Source organism: Poecilia reticulata, chromosome 21 (assembly GCF_904066995.2).
Source record: "Poecilia reticulata chromosome 21, P_reticulata-male-v2, whole genome shotgun sequence".
Lineage (NCBI taxonomy): Eukaryota > Metazoa > Chordata > Actinopteri > Cyprinodontiformes > Poeciliidae > Poecilia > Poecilia reticulata.
The window spans coordinates 13672805-13689829 of record NC_088850.1 but is presented as its reverse complement, the minus strand read 5'-3'; the positions used below and the strand labels follow the sequence as shown (position 1 = coordinate 13689829).

General features: G+C 39.9%; 1 protein-coding gene across 1 annotated transcript; it reads left to right on the top strand.

The window, feature by feature from the left end:
- The first annotated feature begins 547 nt into the window (after nucleotides 1–547).
- Nucleotides 548–2962, top strand: tcf21 (transcription factor 21). The gene is made up of 2 exons (XM_008397956.2): nucleotides 548–1949; nucleotides 2761–2962. The coding sequence occupies exons 1-2, from the start codon at nucleotides 1512–1514 to the stop codon at nucleotides 2848–2850; spliced, it is 528 nt and encodes a 175-aa protein (XP_008396178.1). The 5' UTR covers nucleotides 548–1511; the 3' UTR covers nucleotides 2851–2962.
- Nucleotides 2963–17025: the final 14063 nt, after the last annotated feature.

Below are 17025 nucleotides of genomic sequence, written 5' to 3'. Positions count from 1 at the left end.
CTTTCTGCTTAGTTTGGCAGCATCTTAATCTATTTTTGTTATCATTACAAATGTAAATTTCCCAGCCAGCCAATTAAGTATTGCTAATGTCCATTTATGATAATGTATTTAAAGCTTAAAGGAAAGGAATCAACAAAAAGGTAGCTTTATTGTTTGTTTCTCGCTGATCCCTGTTTGGATGGGCTGAGACACCGAAAACAAAAGAACTAGAGGTCAACTCTCTGGAGACACACTTTTTAACCCTGCATGCTTAAGCTGTGCATGCAAAGACAATGCGTTCGCACGTACTTGGGCAAACACGCACTCGTGTTAGAAATACCATCAACATCTCAGGCTGCGTTGAGAAATAATGCAAACAAAAAGAAAAAAAAGGAAAATAAAAAGGAAGTGCAAAAGAAGTAAAGGATTATCACAGGCCTTCAGGATTTCCTCTCGTGCAGCTCCAGAGAGGCTCCAGTTGTTTGGACGTGGCCCTGAGTGGGCTGGTGCAAAGAGCATCAGTGTGGAATGATGTGGAAGGCCAAACAGAGGATTGTGGGTGCTAGGTATCCATTACATCAGAGGGGACCAAGGCGCCAGTTTGCCATTTGAGAAGTGACACCCCCTGTCCTTGCACTTAACAGCCAGGAAGTGCAGAAAGCTCTGCAGAAACAGAGCAGAACAACACAAATACAGATTCTTACCTACAATAGCAATATTGTATTCAGGAGATAGAAATATAATGTCATGCAGAACATCTCAAAACTATTCATTTTGTCTTTTTTTTTAAATTATTATTATTTTGTAGCATTCATGTATAATTGAAATCGTGTGTGATGGACCTAAACACAAAGTGCATCACTGGGAAATAGGAAATGATACATAAAAAAATGTTTAGATAAATTCAACCCTGAAAAGTGGAGGGTGTATATGTGCCCCACCTCCTTTACTCTGATACCCTAAAATAAAAACCTTTGGATACAACTAACTTCAGAAGTCACCATCCTTTTAAACACAATTAAACTTAGTCTGAGTATTATTAATGCTGCTGCCTCAGAGATTTGCTAGCAAACAGATTAGGGACAATATTATATGGAAATTTAAAGCAGCGTTAGTATGCAAGTGGTCTCAAGCTACAATTTGAACAACATGCTACGTTTGTGTCTGCTTGATATATATTTTTCTTCATCTCAGTCAAATCAATTTCAAATGAGGCGGTTGAAAGTTCATTTTTGCTGAATCAATTCAATATCTGGCGGTTTATCTTGTTCCCAGTGACTCATCCAAGGTCCATCGGGGTCCTGGAAACTTTAGGGAACCGACTCAGATCAGTCTCCTCCCAGAGGTAACGCCCTCTCCGCTCATGGAGATAAAAAGTGTTCTTTTTTTCCCCCCCCCTGTTTCTTTCACGCTCACTTAGTTTGTCCATGAACTCCCAGGAGTGTGTTTGTGCACCCCGTTCGGTTCTGTCAAGAATCAACTCTGTCGTTCCCATGATTTGAGCCCGCTTCCCGTCCAGTCCCAGCATCACCATGTCCACCGGGTCTCTCAGCGACGTCGACGACGAGCTCTTGGACGGCATTCTCAAGTTCGGCTCGTCGGGGAAGGACTCCAACGAGAGCACGGAGGAGAGCTCCAACTGCGAGGGCAGCTTCGTCACCGAGGGCAGGAGGAGAGAGACGTCTGGCAAGAAGCGCAAGAGCTCGTCACGCAAAAGAGCGACCAAGGGTGTGGCGCAGCAGGAGGGCAAGCAGGTGCAGAGGAACGCAGCCAACGCGCGCGAGAGAGCCAGGATGCGCGTGCTGTCCAAGGCGTTCTCGCGACTGAAGACGTCCTTACCGTGGGTACCGCCGGACACCAAGCTCTCCAAGCTGGACACGCTGCGCCTGGCGTCCAGCTACATCGCGCATCTCCGGCAGATTCTGGCTAACGACAAGTACGAAAACGGATATACGCACCCAGTTAACCTGGTGAGACTCAAACCCCGAGGGGTTTATTCGCAGCGCAGATTGTGTTATCCACTGCAGGAGAGAGTTGAGGGAAACATGGCCGCAGGTTTCAGAAAGTAATGTATTTTTTTATTGCTATAATTGGCGCCTCCGTTTTCGAAAAAAGTGTCGTATTGTGCTGCTGTCAGATAGAGAGATGGAAGCAGAAGTCAGCGATGGATTTAAAAAATAGGATGAAGGTTAAAATGGCACAAGCTTAAATACAAGGCGTCATTTTCGATAAATATTTTTGAAATGTATATGATATTATAAAGGATGAAATTGTCCCACTCTTACCTATTTGTGGTGGCTTTAAATTTTTTTTGCAGGGCCTCCAAAGGCCCATCTGAAGCCTTATGGATGCAGTAGGTGATGGCGTTGCAGGGCAGGTGCATAACGGAGGAAGAAAGTCTTTTTTTTTTTATGACCAGTTCTTAGTCAGACTGTATATTACATCTGCAGATCAAATATATTTAGAGAATAGAAAGACTCTGATATTGATGCAACGGTTTGCTGTATAGGTAGTAGAGTTATTTTTAAGAGTCAATTGATGTCGCTTTCATATATTTAAAATGCGAAACAACGACTTAAACTACAGAAAGTCCACAAAAGATATCAAGAAATAAAGCTAGTTTGAGAATAAAATCAAACCATAATGACACGAGTTTGCTTCTGTGTTTTAGTCAAAAAGGCTAAAATAAAAAGCCACGATTCACACTCTTACGAGGATTTCTGTTTGACTTTGATTTCTGTAATAACTGCTGTACAAATTTACTCTGTTTCCCCTCCGCAGACGTGGCCCTTCATGGTCGCAGGGAAACCGGAGACTGATCTGAAGGAGATGCTCAACGGGACTCGGTTGTGCGGAACAACCGCGTCCTGATGCGATGAAGTGGGAGAAGCTTTTTGATTTCTCTCTCTCTCTCTCTCTCTCTCTCTCTTTCTCTCTCTCTCTCTTTCTCTCTCTCTCTCTCTCTCCTTCTCTCTCTCTCTCTCTCTCTCTCTCTCTCTCTCTCTCTCTCTCTCTCTCTCTCTCTCTCTCTCTCTCTCTCAAAAGACAGACAAACTTCCAAGTTTGACTAAAATACAGTCTCATCTCCGCAGGCTGTGAGTGGGAATAATAAAGGGAGCGCATCTCTCTCTGTCTCTTTCTCTCGACGTTCCCGTATTTGAAACGAAGATCAATTTATTTAAGTAGATTCCTTCACCTGCTATCTTTGCTGGTTCAAAGATAATCTTTTTACACTTTTTTTTGTACTTTGTTATAATCTGCAGGTGTTTTTTTTTCTACTGTCTTAAATTTCTGTACAGATTGCATGTATATAAAATATTTTCCCCACCTCTAACTCTCTGTGTTGGATGTTATTATTATTTCCTTTTTTATATATATATGTCGCTGTGTGGGCCAGTTCTCTGACCTGCTCACCTTTCCTATCAGTGTTCTCCTTCAGAATAGCAGAACCTGAGCACCGACAAAGCGTGGCTCCTGATAAGGCCCTCTCTGTTGTTTCTGAAAGATAACGGTGGACGTGGATACCGTTGCATAAACAAACCGCTCATGCTTTCAGAGATGAGTCCAAGTCCCGAAATGGACCTGCAGCTCATTCTGGTGAATCTGTTCAACTCGGGCTATTTTATATCTTTAATACGTTCAGTAGTCGCTAATTGGATTTAATTGGCCAAGGGATTATCTTTATTTAGGCGAAAGGCTCGATTGGTTATTCCCTCATGGATTCAGCCAATAAAAATGTGTGGATCTTCAAAGCAGAGGAGAACTTATCCCCAGTTTAACCCGCCCAGGCCAGTTGTTTTAATTTGCCCGGGTTATGACCGCAGTGTTTACATCATGCCGACAGTTATTTATGCACACACCGCCTCTCGCTCTCCCTCTCTCCTTTTTTTTTTTTTTCTCACAGAAGGATCCCAAAGAAAAAGTGTTTGCTTACATCACGGGTTTCTTTTTTTGTTTGTTTGTTTCAAAGGAATCCCTTCACTTTTATCCTAATTTTCTGGTGTCTCTTCCAACAGAAAATACCTTGAGCTGTTATCTGCTTAAATTAAAGCTACTTGAAATTGACTAGAGAACAGAAATGGATCAGAATGATCTTCTTTCCGTGCATTCTGCAAAAGAAAGAAAGAAAAAAAAGCATCTGTTTTACCGTGCATTTTTGAAATCAATTTTCCAATTTATTTTTTGTGTTTTTGACACATTTTTCTGCGTATCTACAGCCTGGATTTTGTCATGCATAGTGACGTCACTGCTATACAGCACGGACTCTGGCTGACAGTGTCGTAAAATAAACTAATATACGTGTTCTGGTTCCAACACATCAAACATTCAGATTTGTCCTTATTTTATATATACAGTATATTTCTTGTTATTGTTTACATGTGTTCATGGTGAAGAAGCAATGTTGGACAATACCATTAATTACAAAACACCTGATTCGTTTTTTTAAATTATTATTATTAAAAACATTGAATAAGCCTTTACTTAGTACAAACTGGAGAAGTATTAATTGGCTGATTTTGTTCTAATTGTTCACTTTAATTTACATTTACATGAAAAGTGTGTTTAAAATGTTTGTTTTATGAAGATATTTGTTTTGTTTATGTGCTAACGTGGTATGTTATATATGTTTTCTTAATGTCTCATTAGTAGCTCACTCCACATCCATCTGCAGCAGGATGGATGTCCCTCAGACTGTAATCACTTGTTACCTCACCTCGTCCTCTCAGACAGGACACTACCAAAGTCCTCTCCAACAGGAAAAATAAGATTGAGTGCTCTGGCAATAAAAAGAGTCCTGCTGACATCTCTTAAGGGACCCTCACCTAATACATCAGGAGCAGCATGGCAGGGGCCTCGCCGCCGCCACACAGGGACCACCGTGGAGAAAATAAACTTGGCCATCTCTCTGCTGGGGCCATCTGCGGAAAACCAGAGAGAATAGGGGAACGAGAGGAGGGGTTTGTTTAAGAGCACGACTGGGATTCCCATACTTGCTAATTGTTTTGTTGGACCGCTGCCCAAACTGGGATGTGAACAAAGTACTCTCACCGAGGGGAGGAAGGACAAAAATCCAATTTTCTTCCTTCTGATCCTGTCATGTTTCACATCTTTTTGGTTCTTGTTCTTTCAAAAAAACTTTTAACAAGTTGCCATTGCAGACAATGTTTCCACGGTAGCTCTGTTGTTAGCGTGCTTCAGCTACGTGTTTTACATTCTACCAATCATTCTGTTCACAAATGATGCCTTATCAAATTCTTCATATTCAACTTTTACACGTTTCTTTTTCTTGGGCTAAGAAAAAGTGCATATATATGGAAACAAAGAAATATGACATTCCTATAAATAAAATCTGAAATGTGTGGCTTGTATGACATACTGCCACAACTTTAAGGAACCCTGCTCTTTGCAGTTACAGCTGCCAGTCCATACCGATTTTGCATATCTTGAGAATAATAATTGTGCACAGTCTTTGCAAAGTAGCTGTTGCTCATTCATATTTGATTTGTGAGCTTAGTATTTACAGTCATGCTATAAACTCTCTATTCTTTGATCTAAGCCAATCCATTACTGCCCTGGCTGTATGTTTATTGACTCTCTCTTGTGGTTTAATGTCAAGGTTCTAATATCACCAGGATGGTTTGGATTACTCTGTATTTATCTCCATCTGGTCTGGATGATTACCACTGTTAATTTTATTTCGTAAACAGCATTTTTCATGTAGGCCAAAAAGTTTTTCAATAAGTACCTTAATGAATTGAATAGTTGCTGTGGAGACATATTTTTTTTCTTATAACCTAAACCTGCTTTCTACTTCTCCACAACTTTATCTCTGATCTATCTGTTCCTTGCTCTTTATGAAGGTGTTTGTTCACCAATGTTCTGCTCATACCGAGATTAAATTACAGACAGATTTACAGACTCATTTACAAATTGCATTGCTGCTAAAGGTAAATGTTCAAAACAGATTTTATTTTGGTGCATCGGATTGAGATAAAATGAATAAAATTGGTAAACTTGTAAAAACAACAACAAGACAAATAAGAAGACTGTACAACTTTCCCATTAACTTCCCAGTTATGCAACGTTTTGCATTGATTGATCTCATTGAATCAGAACAAAATATGTTGAAGTTTGTTGGTGTCACATGTGGAAAAAGGCGGAGGGATTGAAATAATTATGCAAGGCATTCATGCACCATTCAGGACGTCATAAATTCATTAACTTATGTTTTTTTTTCTCTTGTTCAAATCTAAATCTGAATAATCACAACTGCAACTGCTGCCGTCTGCAGGGAGTTGGAGATTATTTTTCTTTACTGTTACAACTCATGCCGTTTCTTTCTATGGACAGGAAGGCATGCTGCATCCAAATGCTGCCCTCTTCTGGACGCAATATATATTGCTAGGCTAACACAACTGTTCCTGTAAAATACATTTAAAAAAACTATTTATATTGCTTAGCTGATTTACTCTCAGTATGGGAGGAAGGCTCGTGTCAAGATAGGGTTCAAAAACTGTATTTGGCTATTTGAACAATAAGTGTATAGTATAATAACTATAGATATGTAATTTTGTAAAGAACTGCAATTATCAGGTCTTTTTTATTTCAAAAAGTCGGTAAGCTATTAACAACACTCCCTTCCGTTTGTGTATACATATAAATATGCATACAGACATGACAGAGGAAGGTGAACTCAGTTCTGCTAAAATCTCAATCAATTTTGTTCTTGCAGTTTAATGAAACCTGCGTTAATCAAATATAACAAAATAAACAACCTGCATAAATACTTGGTCTAATAATTTACAAACGACATTTTCCCACCGATTATCTGCTGCCTTCATTTTAGCCCTAAAGATCTGAATTTAAGGGCAATTGTTTGATTGTCAATGTTAACCAGTAGATGGCAGCAGAGGAGGCCCTATGATGAAATGTATTTTAGGCAGTGCGGTAGGTGCCAAAAATGTCAGAGATATGAGGGTTTAAAGTTTGGTACAAAGATGATATTTTACAACAATTGAACAAATAACAACAGAGTTATTTTCATCTCTTGAAACAAAAATGCTTTTTTTACTTCTCTATTTAGCATTAACAAATAGATAGATTTCACTCCAGTCTAACTTTATTTATAAAGCACGTTAAAACAACCACATTAAAATGCTGTACCGAAAAATAAAAACAAAACAAAATAATAAAGTATAATAACTTCAAGTTATTATTTAAAAAAAACAATAGCAACATAAACCCTCAGTCAGCTCAACATATTATAAATTGTGAATTATTTTATTGTGAAGGAAATGAGAACAAATTTCAACATGAATGATTTACATTTAGTTTAAAAGTACAGCTTTGGACTTGAACCTGAAGATTATGCCAAGAGATCAAAAATACAAAAATTGTGAATACACAGCATGTTGATCAGAGATTCTCTTAGAATGTTGCAGATTATGTCAATTTTTTGTTGCTTTGTCTTTCCAAGAAAATTGTGTTATTCTGCGGTGTGTCCCATTTGAAAGTGATTTCAATAAGATTCCATCAAAAGAAAAACAACATGGGATTATAACCGTGTTTAGGTCGAACTGCGACATCTTCACCCAACTGTTAACAGTCAAGGCCTAAACGAATTCCTTCTGATTTCTTTCTAATGAATTTCAGAAGAGAGCAGGTTTCAGTGTAGAAATCTTCTCTGCCGTGACATTTGCTTCTGTTAGGTAAGTACTTGGCACCCATGCTGATTCAGATTATGTAAAGCTGCTGAACTTGCACTCAAATAATTGCCAGATATATTAGCATGGCAAAAGCTGGATGACAGCTGCTGCTGGTGTCAAATCGTATCAGATGGCATCGCTGAACTGGCAGACTGGCACAGCAACAAGCAGAGCAGAGGAGATGCCAAAGATAGCTAAGGCCTGCCCAGATCACCAACCCATGTTTACTGGCATGCTCGCACTTGTGTCGTGTGTGCGTGTGTGTGTGTGCGTGGGGGTGTGCGTGCGCGCGTGTGTGTGTGTGTGTGTGTGTGTGTGTGTGTGTGTGTGTGTGTGTGTGTGTGTGTGTGTGCGTGTGTGTGCGTGTGTGTGTGTGTGTGTGTCTGTATTACGGCAGCTATCACATCATTATTATTAAAAGGAGCAGAGCAGGTGCCTGTAGTCGGGCTTATGGCCTTGTTGTCATTTCTTAACTATTACAAAACCCCTTTTTATTAGACAACACAAGAGAAATCTAAACTTCCCCCAAAATAACTTAAGCCATATGTTTCTATGTATTGCATACATGAGTAGGTATTTATGGTTTACAATTCAGATCAAATCAGAAGATTTAAAATGGATATTTTAAAAAATGACATTGTGCAAAGACAAAGAGGAAACAAGATTCTTTAGAAGTTGAAAACTGTCTCTCCTGGTCTTCAGCTTTGCCAAACAGAACAAATCAAAGTGTTCTTTAGGTGCTAAAGCAACATCAATTATTTTTCACCCTCTAAACTGCCTGTCTCTCTATACCCATTCACCTTACTATTAAATCTGAAATAATTAATTAACCAGCTGAATATCTGACAATAACAACTGAATGCATAGAGAAATCTTGAACTTGCTGCACTATGAAATCCTGTAGTGTAATTGGATGGATTAGGGCTCAGGGAATTATGATAACCAAATACATTCTCGGATCAAAGAGCAAGAAAAAGCTAAAGGAGGTCATGCTTAGACACATATGCACTCATGCACACACACATACCCAGGGTATAGGAGCGTGTTAGTGGAAGGAAGGGGCGCCTGACTAAATTATGTTTTCCCAGGTGGGCACAATTACCTGTGCTTGCAGCATGTGGGCGATTCTGCAGCAGGAGTGGCTCTGTGTGTGTGTGTGTGTGTGTGTGTGTGTGTGTGTGTGTGTGTGTGTGTGTGTGTGTGTGTGTGTGTGTGTGTGTGTGTGTGTGTGTGTGTGTGTGTGTGTGTATGTATAAGAATTACCCATGTGTTAGTTTTAGGGGATTCAGGTCTATCACTATTAGGAAGAAGCAAATCAAAGCCTGACTCCTATACGGTCCTCCTTAGCTCCAATCATAAGTTAGTTATCCCAGGATAGCACAAAATAAAAGTTGCTTTTTCTCATTATTATCACTTAAATTAATACCTCTAGACAACTGCCACAACTAAGCACCAACCTGGGTTTAACAAGTAGGTATTCATGCCTAAAGTTCTCTGAAATCCAGAGGGAGGATGATGGGTCACTGCTTAGGGGGGCAGAACACAAGCTACCACTGTTGTTGAATTAAAAAAAAAAAAGAAAACTCCAGCTGATCTTCCCTGCTTGTTTGTGCAAGTGCATGTACTTGGAGCACATAGACCAAGTGGCAGAACATTAATGTGTCAGCAGAACCTGCTTAAAAAAAAACCTAGCAAAGTGGATGTGAGAACACAAGCCATTACGAATGGACGTTTTACCAATTGAAGTTGCTTCTTGACATTAGACAAAATCTCTCACTTCTTCAGCTTTTTTTCCACCGGGATGTCGCATTGAGACATAAAAAACTAAATCAAAAAGCAAAGTCACGTCCTTCTAATAAAATTAAACAACATTCCAAGGGTTGTAGTCCAAACCCAAATAGAGGAAGAAAAAGAAATAATTTATCAACCTGCTATTGCCCCAATGGCTTCAACAACAACACGGGAACACATCTCGGCACACATGGATTTCATTATTATCCGCTGGAATTCTGCAAAAAGTAAAGTTGGCAATAAGGAAAATATTCCCCTAATCTGAGGTCTTCCTCATGCTGGGTGTGAAGGAAATTTAGAGGGTCCCCTTTTAATTAGCTCCAGATACGACCACCCTACTGAACACAACCAAATGTGTTTCTTTAGCGGGGTTACTTGGTTGAAAGAGAGGACTATTTTGGTTGTACGTGCATAAATGTCTGATTTTGCAGGAGGTGTTTCTTCAAACCAGACTGGACTAGAGTGTTATAGGAAGCATATGGAAGAGATGAAAAAAAAGAGCAAAACAGGTTTCCCAAGAAGAGGGATTAAGGAGGTTCAGGCTGAAATCAAACTTTGCTAGATGGATGAGAAGCAGTAATGTGAAAATGAAATTGTAAAAAAAAAAAAAAACAGCTTCCATGGATATAAATCTGCAAAATCCATAAATTAAACATATTTTTTTTAGTATCAAGCAAAGCAGTGAACAGGTTTGACACAGGAAAAATCATTCATCAACATACACCCAGTCTCATATGTTCAAAAACACTCAAATTCACACGCAGCTGTATTTTGACAGATTTATCTGGTGAATGTAGTGGCACAATTCCTGCTATTACTTAAACCAACAGGTCAGACGAGCTACCAAGTCATGAACAGTGAAATATCCACGGCTCCTAGGAGCAGGGTTATGTGTGAGACAGGCATTTTATCCATTCAAATATTTAATTGTATTTGTGTCTCATACAAAAGTGAAGGGAACATATAAGACATTTTTAACAGACTCTTTGTCAGGATTTTCACAGAGGTAAGGCAAATGCAGTTTCCAAAAGTGAATGTCTAGAACACATCCATCCATCCATCCATCCATCCATCCATCCATCCATCCATCCATCCATCCATCCATCCATCCATCCATCCATCCATCCATCCATCCATCCATCCATCCATCCATCCATCCATCCATCCATCCATCCATCCATCCATTTTCTTCCACTTATCCGGGGTCGGGTCGCGGGGGCAGCAGCTTCAGAAGGGAGGACCAGACTTCTCTCCCCCCAGACACTTCTTCCAGCTCCTCCGGGGGAACCCCCAGGCATTCCCAGGCCAGCCAAGAGACATAGTAACCTCCAGCGTGTCCTGGGTCTTCCCCGACGCCTCCTCCCTGTGGGACGTGCCCAAAACACCTCATCAGGGAGGCGTCCAGGAGGCATCCTTACCAGATGCCCGAGCCACCTCAACTGGCTCCTCTCGACGTGGAGGAGCAGCGGCTCTACTCTGAGTCCCTCCCGGATGACTGAGCTTCTCACCCTATCTCTAAGGGAGAGCCCAGCCACCCTGCGGAGGAAACCCATTTTGGCCGCTTGTACCCGTGATCTCGTTCTTTCGGTCATGACCCAAAGCTCATGACCATAGACGGGGGTGGGAACGTCGATCGACCGGTAAATCGAGAGCTTCTCTTTTTGACTCAGCTCTCTCTTCACCACCACGGACCGGTACAGCGCCCGCTTCACGGCACACGCTGCCCCAATCCGCCTGTCGATCTCCCGCTCCCTTCTTCCCTCATTCGTGAACAAGATCCCCAAATACTTAAACTCCTCCACTTGAGGCAGGACGACCCCCCTGACCCGGAGAAGGCACTCTACCCTTTTCCGGCTCAAGACCATGGCCTCGGATTTGGAGGCACTGAGCCTCATCTCGGCTGTGAACCGCTCAGTCGCGTCTAAAAAGTAAGCAATCTGCAGCTGATGCGTCTTTGTTTGTGTGCTTGCAAAGTTGATAAGTGTTCATCCTTCTATTGTCCATATCTACTTGTCCGTGCAGGGCTTCAGGATGGCAGCTGCCTATCTCAAGTGGTCATTGATCTGGAGATACGGTACACCCTCGGCAGTACACCAGTCCATCACAGAGAAACACAGGAGAACTCAGCCGTGCACACAGGCACTTATACGTAAGATCTGATTAGGGAGAGCAGTTTGCATAATATGCATGTTTTTTGCCTGAGGAAAGAAGTGAGAGTGTCTTAAGTGAACCACAGAGTACATGTAAACTCCTTGCAGAAAGACAAAGGCTGAGATTCAAACCCAGTACCTTCCTGCTGCAAGGCGGCAGTGCAAACAACTGCTCCAACTTGCAGGTCATTTTGAAAAGTATCAAGTTGCAAGTACCTTTTTAGTACCGGTACTGCCATTCTCAGGTGTTTTCTGATTCATGCATTCACCAAATCATTAGCTATCAGGACCTAACCCCGCTCCTTACCTCCTATGCTTACCTTAAAGATTTATTACATAAACTAGTCAGTAAATAATAAAAAGAAAAATAACTTTGGAGTTTTTTTCTTTGGGGATTTACCAATTGTAAGGAATGCCATAAGTAAACTGCAGTAGTTTTGAACTGCATGGCCTCTTTCTGACCGTACCAACATTAGTACTGAAATGCTTATCTTAAAGTAAGATAGCCTTTGTTGCTTTCTTAAAATTGTGAGAAACATATAATTCCTAATTCCTTGTAAATATGCTGCCTAATCCTCACTTAATGACACAAATCTTAGAGCCAGTTAGAACTCTGTCAGTCACTGCCGGTTTAGCCAGATTGGCTCCCAAAAAGGCCTCGCTTTGACTTCTTGAAATAATTTATATAGTGAAGTCTCTCGTTAAAGTTTTGCAGTACTTTGAAGATCTTATACAAGCATAAAACATAAACTGATGAGAGACAGCTAAAGACAATTGGAACTTTCTGAACTGAAAAACAGCGAATTTGTACTCGGCAACCACTGAGTACAGATTTCCATTCGATATATTTAGCAATTTTCACATGTGACTTTGACAGACACCAAAATGAGATAGTTTAGGCCCTCATGAGCATGTCAGGATTGAGCCAGTTTCAGAAATAACAACACTCAACTGCTCACCCTTTGCCTCCACCATCAACATCCTTCCCCCTTTCCGTACTTTCTCTCTGGATGCCATTTGTCCACCGTGGTACACTCTGATGCCCTTCCGGAGAGAGCCAAGTATCAGCTTTCTTCCCCAGTGGCCCCAAGCTCCCTTCACCATGCATTTTTAATGGACACACTCATGCAATGGACAAATGATTTTTATTTTTGACAGGGAAGGGTGGGCTCCAGTTACATAGGGATGGGGAGTCAGTGAGCGGCCCACGTACTCAAGCAAACACACGCACGGATACACATACTTGCACTGTTAACACAACTGAAAAAGAAAGTCTGAAAGATTCTGCAAGACACTAAGTATATGCAAACAGACAATGCCAACAGTTCCTTGAAGCAACATTATTACGTAACGGGGTTTCTTTTTAAGACATTACGAAATATGTTTTGACAAATCCTACAGACACAAACAGTTTTATTTAGGAAAAAACTGGTTGATGAGTTGACCACTTATACTGCGGATGGATTGAAGTACAGGATGATGAAAGAGGCAAGCAGTCTACTAAAGTGCCCTTCATTAAACTAGGATTAGAGTGGGTCTAAATCCATTAACTCTGGCTTAAAATCACGTCAGTTCCAATCAAATCAGAATTAACATTCGCACTGTAAGACCACATGCATTACGACACCAGCTTACTATTTGACAGTCTGTGTGGGATACTTTGAATGGATTAATTGTTAACACTGAAAAAGGAAAATAAAGCGGTAAAACTTAAAAAAAAAAGAGTTAATTTGTTACAGGCAATCAAACTAAGTTTATCCATAAATATATTAAGTTTATTAGGTTGTTGTGTAAAAAAAATAAAATAAAAAAAAATAAAATTGGCAAACTTCGATTACATGTAACAAATAATTTTTTTTAGTTTGTGTTCCATTCTCTTTTTTCAGTGTGAAGAGAGAAATGACACAATCTTCTTAATGGATGAGCTGCAGTGTGATTAAACTTTTCTACGTTTAAGTTTAATAACAGTTAGTGGACAAAAATACCAACTTGAAATTATCCAAACGTTTCTGAATTTATTGTGAAAGTTCTCTGCATGTTCAATGCACTCTTATGAAAAACTATATATATATATATATATATATATATATATATATATATATATTTAAACTCACCATGTTGTGACAGCATAATATGAAACAGATAATCTGTGAAAAAAAAAGAGCTCTTTTGCCTCTTTTTTTTCTGCCATTTACAGAAATACACAGCTTGGTCAGAAACAACCAATCAGATCCACTAGAAGGGCCTTAGTTTTGTCAATCATACTTGTGTACACATCCTGATACCCTTCCTCTTGGTCTCTGATGTGCTACGTGCTCCCCACACTGAAGTCTACCGCGAACGCTAGTTAGCATAGCCATCGAAAACTGCGAATAGGCAGTTTTCCTGTGATGGTAACTTGTTTCTCCACCGTTAACACAGTTGCAATTGCTTATTTATTGCCATGAAAGTAGCACTTTGAATTAACTAAATTTTCCAATGACATCATAGTAAAGTGCAATGGTATATATTAGTCTTCAATTTGTATAGGGAACTGGTGAAAGGGGTTTCGGCTCAACACCGGGTCATGCTGTCCCAAACATAAAACTAATACAAGCCACAGCACGCTCAAAACATTTTGTTACTGGCTGCTGTTTCCCTGCACAAGGATGCAGGGCCGTTTTTTGAGACTTTCTGTTGTTTCAGCCTGCAATGGAAAGCAGTTTGCTTGTAAAAAGGGTTTCATTTGAGCTTGGAAATCCAGAGTGAGGGCTTAGGAAGTTTATAACATTTCAAATGAAGTTCTGTTAGTCTGCAACATATTCATTATGAATCATGTCAAACATTGGTTGCAAAAGGGTGTTAGACATTTTGCAACCAATATGTGCAAAATGCAAATGTGTGCAATTTCACACATGTGCAGTGACGGTCCTCTTCCACATTAAATATTATATTGTCCATTAGCAAATTTGCACCTACCTTGTCAGGATAGTCAGCTGGTAGATAATTGATATTTCCCAATCAGCAGAAGTTCACTCAGAGTTGCTTGATGTAAACAATGGTCATATTTTCTAATACTTACAGAGCTAAAGAGAGCAAAACAGGAAACTACACCACAATATAACAAAATTGGGTGTGAAAATAAATCTTCTAAAGATTTACTTTACTAATGAGATCCAAGTGTTTTTGAAATGATTTAATACACTCATGTGTTCCTGTACAAGAGTAACAGATGATGAAGTTATGTCACCAATGAAAAGTTAAATATATTTCTGCTCATTTTTAACCATGGCTAAGTACTAAACTAAAATAAATACATATTTTTTTCTGAACAACATTTAAATCTAGGCCGAATACCTACTGACATGTCGGAAGAAAGTTTAATTGTAAATAATAAATCTGCTATATTCTTTCTGTAACGCGGTTCCACTTGAAAGCTGAAACAAAAATGGGTAAAAAAAAATCGATGTGTTTTCTTTCTTTGCTCGTCAAAAATCAGTGGAAATGATGGGGAGGGAGAAACGGTCGGGCAGGTTCGCTGAAAGAGCATTCCCAGGTGTGACCACAGCATTCCCTCCATACACTTTAACAGACCACTTTGTGTGTGTGTATAAGTCTGAGGTTTGCAGCCTGCAGCCAAACTGGAGCTAAACTCAACTCCAGCAGCCAGTAACAACAGCTTTACGGGCTCAAGACACGCACACACACACACACACACACACGCGCGCACACGCACACACACACACACACACACAAACACAACTTTGATTAAACACATTTGCACTCGGTGGAGTGACACGAGAGAGGGAAAATTATTTTCATTTAAAAATCCTTTTGAAATGCAGGGATGAAGTACTTTGATTGGATCACCATGTCCGTCATGTAGTGCAACATTTTGGGCGCCTCGCTGCAAGTCATACCCTTTGATTTGTATTTAAAAAACATGAGTGAGTCTGATGTAAAAGTTCCAATGCATGGGCATCATGAGGGTTTATCATTTGTCCTTCACCTCACTCTTTATTTGCTTCAATTTGCAGAGAAGAAAGAGATCTGACTTGATATCTGCGAGCGTAGCCGAGTGGGTTTGTTAATTTCATCATGTGAACTTCTGTTTTAGTTTGTGTGTGGGTGTGTGTGTGCGTGTGTGTGCTTGCACGTGTAACACTACCCTCTATTCAACACAGCAGTTGGTAGGTAGAGGAGACCAAATTACCGAAGCTCTCTTGGGGCCTCCACCTTGTGGACGGTGCTGTCTGTGGCACCGCATGAAGGTAGAGAACGATAAAGAGTGGAGAAAAAAACAGCTCTAAAATGATATTGTTGGTATGAAACATAAAGGATAAAAGAGCAAGTAGAAGAGAAGATTCTGTTAGCCAAAGCTTTATAAAATTGAAATCTAAACAGAAACAAATGTCGTTCTTATAATTAAAGTTGCAAGCATGAAGGCAAACTCAGGGGAGGGAAAGGTTAAATGCAACTCTTGCAGACAAAAACGGTGTCTGGGCATCAATATCTAACTAAATACTATTGATTGAAATGTCTTCAGCTCAAGTTGGAGACCTAATAGTCAAGCACCCTGACTAGACATTAAATCCGATTCTGCCTGCAGCTCTCTACAGTGGAAAGTGACAAAAAAAAGTCTTCAGGTAACAATCATTTCTAATTGGTTATGATCGAATTACTCTGATGTTCAAATGCAACACCACATATCTATCCATTCCCCCACCCCCTTTTAGACCTTATAAGTCTATCTACAGTTAGTTTTCTCACAATATTTCACTTATAGATGTCAATAATGTGCTGAATGAAGGAAAAGTTCAAATGTACAATTTAACTGTCATGTTTCTGTACTGCGGCAGGAAGCTGAAGTACCTGGAGAGAAGCCTCCTGTAAACTCCATGTAGAAAGATCCCAGGCTGGGATTCAAACCCAAGACCTTCTTACTGGAAGGCAGCAGTTCTACTAACTGTGCCACCACGTAGCCCTGTAAATTTAGAGAAAGTTAATTATTTAATTTTTGGAGCTCTTTCTCTATCCTTTTTCTGTGCAGCCAATCAGCAGCTAGACTTCCATACAACACATTCCTGTTAGAAATGTCTTTTATTTTGCATTGATGTCCCAGGTGACATCACGTGTTGTAATGCTGTTTCATTTTCCAGGAGAGACTGTGTTCAGCAAAATATTTTAAAGTTCAGTTGGGATTTATTTGTTTAACATTTCCGAGTAGGTTTTTGGTTTTCCACATGTAAAAAAAAAAAAAGAAATCCTAACTTTTGTCCAATAAGATTAATCATTTGGAATGCTGGATCTTGATTGACCACTGTCAAAGAAGTTTCATTTATCCTGTCTAGATAATTAAAATAAATATGAAAAGAAAAGAATAATGTTCAGTATATTTTTACCTTTGTGGTTTAATACCA